This window comes from Pagrus pagrus (assembly GCF_965226575.1).
Source record: "Pagrus pagrus genome assembly, chromosome: 17".
Classification (NCBI taxonomy): domain Eukaryota; kingdom Metazoa; phylum Chordata; class Actinopteri; order Spariformes; family Sparidae; genus Pagrus; species Pagrus pagrus.
Window position 1 is genome coordinate 23,119,178 of NC_140201.1, and position 13,350 is coordinate 23,132,527.

At 38.7% G+C, this 13,350-nt stretch overlaps 1 protein-coding gene and 1 pseudogene across 2 annotated transcripts; both read right to left on the minus strand.

The window, feature by feature from the left end:
- Positions 1 to 553: 553 nt before the first annotated feature.
- Positions 554 to 7,366, minus strand: LOC311272665 (membrane progestin receptor alpha-like). The gene is made up of 8 exons (XM_084379237.1): positions 7,330 to 7,366; positions 6,987 to 7,088; positions 6,090 to 6,826; positions 5,673 to 5,771; positions 3,914 to 3,939; positions 2,676 to 3,353; positions 2,287 to 2,379; positions 554 to 1,512 (listed from the first exon to the last, which is right to left on the minus strand). Exon 3 carries the CDS (start codon positions 6,787 to 6,789, stop codon positions 6,283 to 6,285), a length of 507 nt encoding a protein of 168 aa, XP_084235363.1. The 5' UTR covers positions 6,790 to 6,826; positions 6,987 to 7,088; positions 7,330 to 7,366; the 3' UTR covers positions 554 to 1,512; positions 2,287 to 2,379; positions 2,676 to 3,353; positions 3,914 to 3,939; positions 5,673 to 5,771; positions 6,090 to 6,282.
- A 3,836-nt stretch (positions 7,367 to 11,202) lies between these two features.
- On the minus strand, positions 11,203 to 11,851 carry LOC311272312 (membrane progestin receptor alpha-like; annotated as a pseudogene). Its single transcript has one exon. The product of its transcript is annotated as a membrane progestin receptor alpha-like (transcript).
- Positions 11,852 to 13,350: the final 1,499 nt, after the last annotated feature.

Consider the following 13,350-nt stretch of genomic DNA (forward strand, 5'->3'; position numbering starts at 1 on the left):
TTTGGATCAACTTAAAAAAATTACTGTAATTTGTTACACCTAAATTTATTAGTTTTTCACAAATTAAATTTATGATTTGGTTGAACACGTAAATTTTGATTTAATGTAAATTAATTTTGTATTTTAAGACAAAGCAAAAAATTTGCTTTCAATCAAAGTAAAAACATTAATCATTACAAGACCATAAACTATTTTTTTTACTCTTTTACAACTTATTTTTTTAATTTGGGAAAACCTAATATTTACCATTACATCCAATTATTAAATTTACTTTGGATAAAACTAATTGAATTGCTGTAATTCTGTTACACGCAATTTTTTTAATTTTTCTCAAGTTAAATGTCTGATTCAGTCCAAAGTATTTTTTTAATTATCCATAAACAATATATTTTCTTTAGTCACAAGCCAAAGTATTACTTACTTAGATATACAATGATGTTTTTTGCCTTTTTAAAAACTGATATATCACCATAAACAAAATGTAATTCTCTATAATATAGGACTAGAATTCACTGCACTGATTAACTTAAGAGAAAACTTAAAAACAGGAAAATTCTCTTCAAAAGACCATTTATTTTTGATGACTTTGAAATAGGCATCACCTCAAACTCACAATCAGCAGCCAGGAAAGTATGCGTTTTACACATAAAAAACAAAACTTGTAAAACATCAATTAACATGCGTATCTTAACATGTATAACTGGTTGTACTCTTCTTTAAAACTTGAGATGAAAGGGAACAGCCATTAAGTTTAGACTTAACAGAGATAGAGTTTAACAGTCTATCTAATAAAATCTTTGCTATCCTTTGACAAAAAGGTATGAATATCATTCTTTTGAACCATTATAAATGCAAGGAAGTCACAAAAAAAATAAACCAAGGATACACACAGTTGCTATGGATGCAATTATGAACAACGGCAGTTCAAGAAAAAAAAAAGGAGCCATTACTAGTGCTCTTGCTGATCATTCTGAATTTAGCATCATTCACATTTCAATGTTAATATCAGTGCCACAATATTTCTACAACAGAAAGAATTCTGTTAACAGAGAATACCAGAAATTAAAGCCTGTTTTGAATCAAAGCTGTTTTTTCTCTTATTTATAAGGACCCCTAACATTATCCTGGGATGTATTTGAACACAAGCACTTAAAACAGATCAACATCCTGTATCCAAATGTCTTTCTTTGAGCAACCCCATATTTAGAGCTTGACACTGAGACTGCACACTCTGCGTGTCATTTTCTTTGGCTCTATCTCCATGAATATTTTCTGCAGTGCATCGAAAGTGTGTTTGAGCTCACCTGGATAGCTCAAGTTTAGAGCATATATGAAGCCAAATAAGAGGGCACAACCATGTGCAACTGATGGCAGTTCATTAAGCACCTCCACACCTTCTATGATGATGCCTACGTCACGTGGTGGCTGCAATGGATCCTCCTCCTCTCTGATGACAAACACAGCCATTGTGCACTGTTGGAGCTCTCTTTCGGCGTCATCCTTCTCACCAACCTGACAAAAGACAAGACATTTATTGTATAAAAGGCTACTCTGTATGTATGCACACAAGTTTGTCTCCCTTTTGTGTAGCAGGGAGTGATTTAATCATACAGCAGAAGACCAAAAGACTTTTTCTCTCATCTGTAGCAAAGTTTTAGTGGACAGTTACTCATAGTTTCTGCCTGTGATTATAGATATTTTCCTTTGGAAGGGTGTTCTTGTGATACTCTGAGTGTCAGGTGAATAAAGAAGTACCATACTTAGTAGATATGTCGGGGGGGAAAAGTAGTTTTGTTCCAGTGTTCCTGCAGTGACCTCCTTGTTCTGTGCATAATGGGTGCTGGTCAGTGCAAAAATAAGTAGCCTGTTGCAAATGTGCGCCTGGTTCTTATAAACGCTCGAGCTCCAAGATGATTTACTAGTTTCACTAGTTTTATTTTTATTCCGTTTACATTTATGACTAACCGTCATATTACTAAAGTTATCTTCTGTGTCCATTGCGGCCGTGGCCCGTCTGTCAGAGCCGCGGAGCACGGTGCTGCAGTGTTGTTTGGACACTTTCAATCCCAGAGTGCATCGGTGCATACCCACAATGCATTGCGCGATGTCAAAAATGGCGGTATTTGCGTAACGGGTTACTGGGAGCAGATGTGCACTTTGAGAGCACTTGTTTGCTGACCAGCAGATGGCGCTTTTGGACCTTATAACTCACCTTTTTGACTAATATTTGTTGATACTTCAGTTAGGATTGTCTAAAGCTTAATAGAATAATGCAAAACTTCTTACCAGAAACTCCTTGATGAGTTTTTGTACATCTTCCCCAAGGTAAGGGATGAGGCACTTCAGCAGACACTCTCTCCTTAGGCTTACATCAAGGCTCTAGGTAAGTGCAAACATAAACAATAAAAATTCATACTGTTGAACTGTGCAACTTGACTGAAGATGCAAACATGAAAATGCATCAATGGGAACTTAGACTTACAGTAATTGTCCAGTAATCAAACAAATGGATTTGCGCAAACGTCAAGATGCACATTGTGCTTCTTACAACATGTAATCCAACTCCACAATCAAATGTGATGACAATATGAGACAATAACACAATTGCTTCTATTTACAATGTTACTATTTATGTGATGTAAGGTGAGTTTTGCAGTATTACAGTAAGTATACACCTGATCAAGAACTTTAAGCACATCCCGGGTCTTCTCCCTGACAGCTCCTCCCTTGTTCCTGATGATCTCAATCAGCTTGCTGTGGTGCTTGTCCAAGGAGGCCAGGAATCGTGGTTGAAGTAGCCAAATCATTTACATCAAAACTTGAATCATCCAGGTCCTCTCTATTTACGTCTGAGGGCTCAATATCAATCTGGACACTGTCATGGATTTCGACTGAAAGACCTCCGCTTGACCCCTGTTTCACAAGTATTTCAGGCTTTAAGTCATTTACTGTGTAATTCTTATGATTTCTGCTTCTGTGAGTTCTAAATGAACCATAAATATTTGTTCTGTACGAACAACCCTTAAACACACAATCAACTGTTTCACTGTTTTTCAGATGCTGAGCTATATGTTGAAAATAGTCTGTTAAAGTTGAACGTTCATTGATGTGGCATAAGAGACATTTAAATGTGGTCAAGTCAGTTTCAGTTTGTGATGATGGCTGATGAGATCTTGACAAGTGGGTCAAAAGTGCCTTCCAAGTTTTGCAGGTACATGGGCAGTTTAAATGGATGCATGGGTAGGAGTGGTGGCGTCCATAATGTCTGTGCTCAAGCTTGTAATGTTTAAGAAGCTCAGATCTTCGTGAGACACAGGCGCCACAGTCTTTGCATTTCCACATTCATTGGAAGACTAGAAAAGAAAAAGAAGACCCACCTTACCCATTTAACACTTAATGCAATTAGTAAAATGCCACATGGTAGATGGTTCATTTGCATTTAATCTAACAAAGCAGTTGTTTATCAAGTTACTTCCTAAGAAGGAAAGCAGCACCCCTAAAAGCTAGTAGTTATTCATTTCATTATATTAATTCAGAGTATTTTAAAACTAGTATTGAAATGTAAATCTTATGAATTAATCACACCATCCTGAAAATCTGCAGACACCACTATAGCTAATTCAACAGCTGGCATAAGTGCATGGCCATAGTGTATGAGACACAAAAAACTATGATTTATTTCTTGCCACAATAGCTGCAATCAATCTTTTAACTTAAACATTTTTACTTCCCTTTTTAACATTATTTAAAGCTGTATTAAATTGTTTTCCTTTTTATTGTTATTGTCTGATGAAACTGAAGTTATTTCTGTTTGCAATTAGGGAAATATAACAAATAAAAAAATGTCAATGACACTAATGTCACTTAAACATCCATTAAAATAATTTCCACAGTTGTTCATTTACGGACTTACCAACTGCAATCTTTTCAGGAGCAAACCTGTAACAGAAATGGAAGATTTCACATTTAGTTTTTTGTTGGGACAGTTAGAATTGTCCATGATTGTCACTACAGACTCCAATTTATTAGACCTTAGGCATTCTGGTATTGTACTATACTGGATTATACTGACAGATGAGAGAATGTAATTATAAACCCTTCCTCTTCTGTGGATCCTTTGATACTGGGTCACAATTTATTTACTCTGCACACTATTTTATTTTTTGGGGGGAAAAACATGGCTTCAAATATGTCCCATTCATAAACAATCAGGGGGGGGGTGTTATGTGAGACCTGAGCCTGCAATCCTCAATTCTTGGCTCAATGTGTGACAAACATAGCCTCAAATCATCCTCGATTTGTGCACGTTTGCAGTATTTTGTTTTGAGTGCAGTCATTTTTGAGAATCCTGCCTCACACAAATATGTCGATCTGCAAATCATCTGCAAATTGAAGTAATCATCTTGAACATTTACAAAAGTAAAACAAAAAATAAAGTACCCCTACATCTCTGGGTTCTTTGATATTATTTCCATTTCCATTTATGGCAATGTGGCAACAAAACCAGATGCTTTAGCTTTAGCCATTTTTCTAGTGACAAAACAAGAGTATTTTAGCCAAAGGCAAACCGACTAACAAGACAAGTCCATATTACTGCGCTATTTTTCTGTGAAATAAATTTGAATGTTTTAAAAATTTGGGTCACGACTTGATGATTAAGAAAAAAAAAATGTCTTCCTGAAGATAGACCATTTGATAACCACTGTATAGTATCCCTAGGCCATATCTGTCAACTAACACAAGCTTACTCAAAGTTATCATTGATGCTGAGGTCCTGACCAGAACCAGCTGACCAGAACCAACATTATGCCACAGTTACAACTGTTTCATAAACTCACTGGAAATCCCTCCAGGGTCTGACTGACAGCTGTCACCACTTTGGTTTTCCCATCCTTATCTAACAAAAGTCACTATCTGTACAGCAAATTAATACGGTTGTTTTGATACAAGGAATCAGTCAGCTAACTTAGCATCGACACAGATATGTTGCCTAGCTAGCTAGGACTTACCTCTCTCATTCCTCCTTGCTGCTTTATCCCTGCTGAGCGAATAACTTTCTGATATCCATCAGGAGTAATACTGTTTTAGTCAAATCGAAATCAAAATAATATATTTAGCAAGTTGTTGTCGGCTAACGTTAGTACCTCATGCAGCTGCTTCACAGCGTGCCTCTCTCTCTCTCTCTCTCTCTGACTCAGAAGTCGCTACACGTGAATAAATTACCATATTAAGTAGCCATGTGCACATTGTGTATGTGGAGTGAATAGAGTAGCAATTATATTAAGTAGCTATGTGCTCATTCCGTAGCCTATGCTATGTAGACTTAAAACTCTGAAGTTAATTTTTTTACTGGTCAAATCTTTACTGGGGCACTGCAGATCAATTCTGGGGCACTGCACTGAAATCTGTCTGGTGATGTGGCTGCTGCAGAGCAATACCTGCTTTAAAGTCAGTGTCTCCAAACACCACAAAAGTCTCCAAGGACACCAGTTAAAGTCCCTAGATTTATCGCTTGTGGCGTTTGACAAAACATTTCGACATTGAGGGTGATTTTCGTGATTTTTTTTTTTTTTTTTTTTTTTCCTTCCATCCTGTAGCATACTTGCTAAACGTGGCCGGGTAGACCCACTCCCTTTTCTAGTTTACCATATTCAAGTATTATCACAACTTACCCTACACCGCGGACTGGAGTTTCACGGTCTTCGCCTCTCACTCGGCTGCAGATACAGCACTACGTGTGTCTGCGAAGTGTGGACCTGACTGCAGCCCACCTGAGAAAAAAAAAAGTGGCTCCCATTTCTAGTTGTCCTCATTCAAGCCTTATCACAATAATTTACGCTTATTCTTTCATAACGCGACTTCACAATAATATTAACAACATTAACTTCGCACTTGTTAAACACAGGCAACGAGAACTACGTAGTTGTTGCTAATGTTTCTGCAACCGACCTCGTTTAGCTAGCATGTGCGTAGTGCACAAAATTCAAAGCCAGTCTTTAAGATAATGTCAGTTGTTCACTCTGCCACTGACCATAAATGTACACGGAAAGCGCGTGTTGCACTAAAACAGCACAGTTTTGAATTCTTACCTTGTTTTAACGAGTTTTCCACACAGGACAGACAGTCCACTCTTGCCGTCCGCACTTGATGCGAGGAAACAACAATGGCGGACTTCAACGTCGAAAAGAGCGGTCTGACGTGACGTCAAATGGTCACGTGACAGGAAAACGTTTGGTTTGAAGTGAAAATACCATTTGAGTAGAAGTGTTTTTTTTTATTTTTTTATTCATCCACAGCATAGTAAAAGTTAACTATAGCACTGCCGTACTGATACTGTGCTACACCAACATAGTCCAGAAAGAAGAAGGTATAGTGACACTGCTCAGACTTGCCACCCAGGAGGTGAGCTAGTGCACTAAAGGCTGAGTAGGTCAAGGAGGACACGATGAGGACCAGCAAGGGCCAAGAATGACGATCGCCAACAAAGTCCACAGTCTCAGTGAGTTGCCGCCATTTAACCAGAAAAACCAAAAATGCCAGCAGGTGAGTCCAGACGTTGATGGTCTCATTGTGGCGCTGGAATAAAGACAGGAAGTAGTAACGCCAGTTTTGGTTGAGTGGTCGGTAGCCAGTGCAGACGTAGCGCTCCCTGAAGTAGTGGGGAACCTCGGTGTCTCTCACAGTGCCGGGCATGGAGGGCGCCGCCTCAGTCAGCATCCGGGGAACCTCCCTGATCTGCTGCAGGCTGATGAACACACGCCCAATTCTCTCCATTACAATCGTAGCCATAACTGTCAGTGGCTGAGTGATGCACAGTGGGTGGTTCCTGCAGAGAAGATTTGAAGAGATAACATCCACAAATATTGAAAAAGTGTTTTTTAAGTTATTATTATATTCATTTTCACTTTGACACTTTCACAAATAATCTCTTATGGTCAAGATTAATGTTATACATAATACATTTTTTCCACATGTAATTTACTGACCTGTTTACTGAATTGTTGTTGTGGAACAGCCAACTTCGAGTGAGCCACCAACTTATTGGTTGGAGTCTGGAAGTACAGCCAACTTTCACATTTTGCTTTTCCCTGCAAGAAGTGCAAAAGCAAGCAGGAATTACTGTCTAGTCTAGCTGGTATACAGGTAGCATTTATAAACCACACTGAAACTTACAATCACCCCAGCAGTCTGACAACAGACACAAACACATAAAATGAAATTAAAATCAAAGTTAGCTGAAAACTTTTTCTTACAGAAGCACAATAAAGCACACAATGAAACATTGTTAAAAGATATCTGCTAACAAAATGTTAACACAAAGCTTCTTACCAGAGAACAGGAAAACACTGACCAAAAGGCTTCTTAAGCTAAAATGCAGAATAGAGTATGTCAAACGAAGCATGGCTTGTACATTTACACTGGAGATGAAGAACCAGCAGCGCAGCTTTTTGGTGAATGACAGACACATGGGAGTAAACAAAGACAGCTATTTGTGCATGTTTTAACATGTATAGTATAGTAGTATGTATCTTTGTTGTTTGGTATTTTAACAATCTAATCTTATTATATATCTTATATATTATATGTATATATACATATATATATTATAATCATATATATATACATACATAATAAAACAGCAAATTCATTTGGAACCTCACAAGCAGGACCATTGGTTGACATTCATTTCATTGGACAATATAAAAAAGAAAACGAGTGTATTAAAGGTGCAATATGTAAGAATTGTCTACCTGTCAAATTCAAACAGGGAGCAGCATATTACAAGAATAAGCAATAACTCCTGCTTACTGTAGCTGCCATTAGCTAGTTACCGCATTTAGCCATGCAGTTAGTGCTCCTATTGTGAGTGTTGGTGTTGTTTACTATCTGACTATTGGTGCGTTCCATTTATCTCTGAAGTTAGTAGACGGAGCTGGGAGTGCTCTCATACCCGAGCTGACTGCATTCCAGTGCAAGTTGGAATACCAGTTCTAGTCAGGTTAGAGATTGTTACCTATTGTTTACAATATCCAATCCAATCCAATCCAATCCACTTTATTTATATAGCACGATTTTAACAAACACAGGGTTTTCCAAAGTGCTGCACAACAAGATAAAAACATAATAAATAGATGAAGTACACAATAAAAAGATTAAAGTAATAAAATAAAATAAAAAATAAAAAGCACTGCCCGTAGGAGATAAAAAATATGCACATCAACAAATAAAATCATAAAATCATAAAATCAACACCCTACGTAGTGTTAAAAGCCAAGGAAAAGAGATGGGTTTTGAGTTATTATATGAGCTGATAAACAATGCATTACATAGTATTTTGCACGTACAGACATCAAAGCAACATGTCCACAGATAGAAGTTGGACAGAACTGTTTGTAAGACTGATTTGATGAGACACAAATAAAACAGAAGTGCTGATAAACAGTTTATTATACAGTTTTTAACAGCTGTTGATTTGTGAAGCAGCCATCTTGGATTTTGAGGTTGGGGTTGGTGAGGTGCTTTTGACTTTCTGAGTCGAAAATACGACTTCAGGGGGCACTCCAGTTGAAAGTGCTGAATGGGAACTTGGAAATTCTGACTTCAAGTGTAACACACCATTACAAGTGGCAAGGGGCTAACTGGTTAGCATGCCAACTTCAGTAGATATCTGTACAACATAATTCATAGACCTCTTTGACAAATAGCCAAACCTGTTCACCTTTCTGTTAAAAATTTAAGTTACATTTTCAATGTTTTAAACTTCAGTTCTTACATATTGCACCTTTAATCAATTAAAAACAGCAAACTTTCTTTTCATAAAAAAACATCAACAGGCAGAATAACACCGCGTCCTGACATACAGTGACGCGAGCGAGGAAAAGTGATTAGAATGTGCACTTTTCAATCAGCCTGTCCTGATGAGCCGCGAGCGATATCGCTCCGTCCAGCGATGTCGCTCAACCCTGAAAAAATCGCTCGCTCTGTCTTTATCTGGACGATATTTCGCGGCGGTGTCCCGCCCCTAAACACTTCTTATTGGTTGAAAAGTACACGCTGCTTCCTGCTGACAAGCTAGTTAGCAGAGAGAGGAGAACAACCGACTGACCAATAGAATATACTCGCAACGCTCGTCACGCTGCATATCAGGACACCTTCGCGCGAGTTTTCGTCGCCGTTTCGCTCGCTCGCTGTATGTCAGGACGCGGTGTAAGGAAGAACCAATTCCCAAATGGAATGGATCACAGATGAGACAATATAATTGAGGTTATGTTTTGTCTTTGTTGTCCTTGAAATACAGTTTGGTAACCTACACTAGAGGCTTTTGGCTTAGAGGCTACATACACAATAAACTGTTTTAAAGATAACAATGGAGATGACGTCTGAAGTCTGTTGCTCCTTGCACAGTATGCAAAGGTCAGCATGTTCCTGATACATACTATCAAATCTCCCCTTCCATCTGGAACCTCACTGTTTAGCATGTTTGATATGTTTGTAGTTGCTCATAGTGAAAGAAGTAACAAGAGATTTTGGCACATTGCAGCAACAGACCAGGAGATGAGATATCAAATCATCAGTCAAAGTTGCACACATGATGAGAAGGTTATGAGAAAGAAATGTGCTTTAACAAAAACATCTTGGTCAGTAGAAGGCATTATTATTTCCCATAGACATACATTATCATAGTAACTTTATCTTTAATTAGTACACTCATGTAACTCACTTTTCCCTTGTGATTCAAAAGGTACAATCATGATTTCCATCAAGCCACATTACAGTGATTGCTGACATCCTAATATACAGTTCATAATACAAAACAGTCTAGACATGTATACTGCATGTTTATAAAAAGACACATTTTAATTAAGACTTGATTATATACTGTATAAGGTCCCTCATATCCAGATTTCCTAGATACACTAAATGCAGGCAGTGCATTAAATAATATCTAAAAGTGCGGTGAAATCAAACTCATGAGTCGAGTTGACTCATCAAACCAAAGATGGACAGACGTTGACAACCATTTTTTAAAAGCACCAAACCTGACTCTTGTGATAGGGCCGAGGATGCTAGAAGCTCTGCTAATCCTGTTCCATCATGTACAAACTAGGCATGTCAGTGTCAGTGGTTAACCCATGATCATCTAACTGCCTAGAATATTTTTGACCGGTTCAGCATGTCTGTCTACAGGTTAATTTGCATACTAACAAATGTCTGTTTGCTCCTACAGTCTGAGGTAAAAAGTGAAGCGCGCTACAAGAAGCTCAGTGTGGGAAGATTTCCACCAGAAAAGAAACAAAGTTGATGTAAGTCAAACTGTGTGATGATACTCTTCAGTTTAGTAGATACATACACCCTGCTGCTATGATGATGGCTTTCTGCCAAAGATCACATTGCTGCTAGCAGGGAGGAGAAAGTGTGATGCGCTGATCTGAGGAGATATGCTGTCAATCAGTGTGGTAGAGGGCAAGGGATTCAAAGAGCCTGAGTACGTTTTGCCATCGTAGAGCCATCGAGTGACTAAACACATGGAAAAGCACCTTGAGAAGAGGAAATATGGGTCAAAAGTGAAGCTGGCCAGGGCAACAAGCTAATGTTAGCCTTGACAAGCCACTCTCACAAACAAAAGCCAACTTCACAACTACCTGTAACTTCATCAGTGCTGACAGGGAGATGCAACAAAACAGTCTGGAAATAAGTCCAGCTAGGCGAGACTAGTCTTGCCCTCACTCAGAGCCTCGTAAAGAAGCTGACGCAGTGTGGCAGAACTCGTTCAGTCAGTAGAGTATCCGATGAAAGCACCTCTTGTATTTAACATCATTTTGTGTTTTTTCTTGATAATTCATCAGTTGGTTAATGAACACTTGACATCCCTACTAGAAACCCATGAAAATTAAGGTACATTCTGTGGCTTTAGTCTCTGACTAATCTGCACATTGTGTTATTATATGATAGCATTTAGGCTCTGAGAATAGTAAAAAAGAAGAACTGCGCCAAATTGATTAATATTTACTCAAGGAACAATGACATGGCCCACCGATTTGTAACATTGTCATTACGCTGTAAAATGATAGATTGTATCGATGTAATTGTTTGGATATATGGAGCTATGTGGAAAAATGTTCCCACAAGCTTTGATCAGTGTATCACTTTTAAACCATTTCAAGAATTATAATATAAAAACTCCCACCATCCCAGCAAAGCCTATTCAGCTTGAGTGGCCGCATACAGTCCCACACAGAGCCGCCTCATCGCTCCTGTGCAGACGCGAGTACAGTTCCCTGCAGCCTACGAAGTCAAGCTTGTAGGTATGGATCTGACAAAAGGTGCAGCAAAATAGTAAAACATGAAACAACTGAGGACTCTGTCCAATGAAATTGCACTGCCCAGGGAAGCAGCGCTCTAACAGGGGGTAAGTGAAGAAGAAGGCACGGCTCAGAAAGAAAGCCACCTGGCCAAAGTGATAGATAATGGCTGGGTCGCTGCTGGCTGTAGACCATGACGTGAGTCTTTTAGCCACAGGACTGCCGTCCCACATATAGGCGAGTGCTGAGGGCACCACCTGGCACACCTTACGCACCCAGGTTGGTAGGCTGTGGTTGCAGTATTTGCCATAGCAGCATCCCAGGCATGACAGACAGCTGAGAACAGTGGCAACGGGCATGAAGATCCCATTCACATGCCTGTAAAAGCTCTCATCCACAGCATAGTAAAAGTTAACTATAGCACTGCCGTACTGATACTGTGCAACACCAACATAGTCCAGAAAGAAGAAGGTATAGTGACACTGCTCAGACTTGCCACCCAGGAGGTGAGCTGCTGCACTAAAGGCTGAGGAGTATGGCCTGTACATTAACACTGGGGATAATTTTTTGGTGAATGACAAACCAGTAAACAGACAATAATGTGCTATTTGTGCATGTTTTAACATGTTTAGTCTGTTTAGTTATTATTATTGGTTGTGAATGCAGGAGGCATTCACAACATATGTTCTTCTACGCACGGAATTCTTTATTTTTATTTTTTTTATTATTATATCTTCCGGGTCAGAAAGTTTGGCCCTTAACTCCTTCAACATTTTTCAACGTATTCACTCCATTCAAAAACCAAAATATTCATCTCAATTGGGAATCGACCGCGTCTATTTTTCTCATTCATATCATTCATAATTTCCGAGATATTCAGCGTTTTCCGGCCATTTTTTCCCATTCAAGCAGATTACGGAATGTTCAAAAAATCTCAAATTTCACACTTTTTCAAGCATTTTCAAAACTCATCTAGTCATTCACACTTCAAGATAGAAACTCCATTCAAACTCTGAAATATTCCACTATTTGTCTACTTTCAATCTTGTATTCATCTTTCTCACAGCATTCATACTTTTTGCACAGTCGCAGTTCAAACATCGGTAACGTTTCAGATTTTTGCATTGGTGTGTATTGGGTGGATCACACTTTTTCAAGCATTTTCAAAGCTCAGCTAATCATTCACACTTCCAGATAGAAACTCCATTGAAACTTTGAAATATTCAACTATTTGTCTACATTCAAGCCTGTATTCATCTTTCTCACAGCATTCATACTTTTTGCACAGTCGCAGTTCAAACATCGGTAACTTTTCAGGCACTTTCAGATTTTTGCATTGGTGTGTATGGGGTGGAATGTTGAGAGCCAGAGTGGAGGAGCCAACTGACAGAGTGGGAAGCACCTCAAAAAAATTCAGAAAATCTCGTCTTCAACTTGCGCTTGCATCCACAATTTTTACTCCAGCAGAAAAATAACCACATCAGCTTGTAGGAAAATTCGTGCCGGTCGCTAGAGTGGTCCTCTGGAGCCAATCGGACAAAAACTCTTGGCTCAGTGGGCGTTTAACTGAAAGCAACACCGACCAACTGCCGCATCAAGTCCCATGTAATTGATAGGAAAAAAATCTGGAGGCAGGCAAACACATCCACTTTTCTGAACTGCTCCACAAGACACATTTTTGACCACACACACACAAAAATTTCACAAAATGGTGACAAGACTCTCATAGTTTCGACCATATCATTATTTGAGTGATAGCAGTTACTGTTTTGGAGGGAGAAGCATGTTAATGTGAGGTAAACCTCAGCAGAAATCACTATTAAATCAACTCCCACAGTCCGTTGCCGCGACCACCCTGGTTACCGTCACTGTGGCAACCGAGATAGAGAGACAGATTTATCAATGAGTCAGTTTACTACACCCAGTGTATTACAGACTATATTTCCCAACATTTCAACTATATTTAACTATTATCTTTTCATTCATTCAAGCCAGAATCTCCATCTAAATATTGAAATGTTCCCAATCACTGACACATTGACATTTA

Bases quoted from the DNA above. Each gene is read 5' to 3' on its own strand.
- LOC311272665 (XM_084379237.1), bottom strand. From the start codon at position 6,789: ATGGCTACGATTGTAATGGAGAGAATTGGGCGTGTGTTCATCAGCCTG.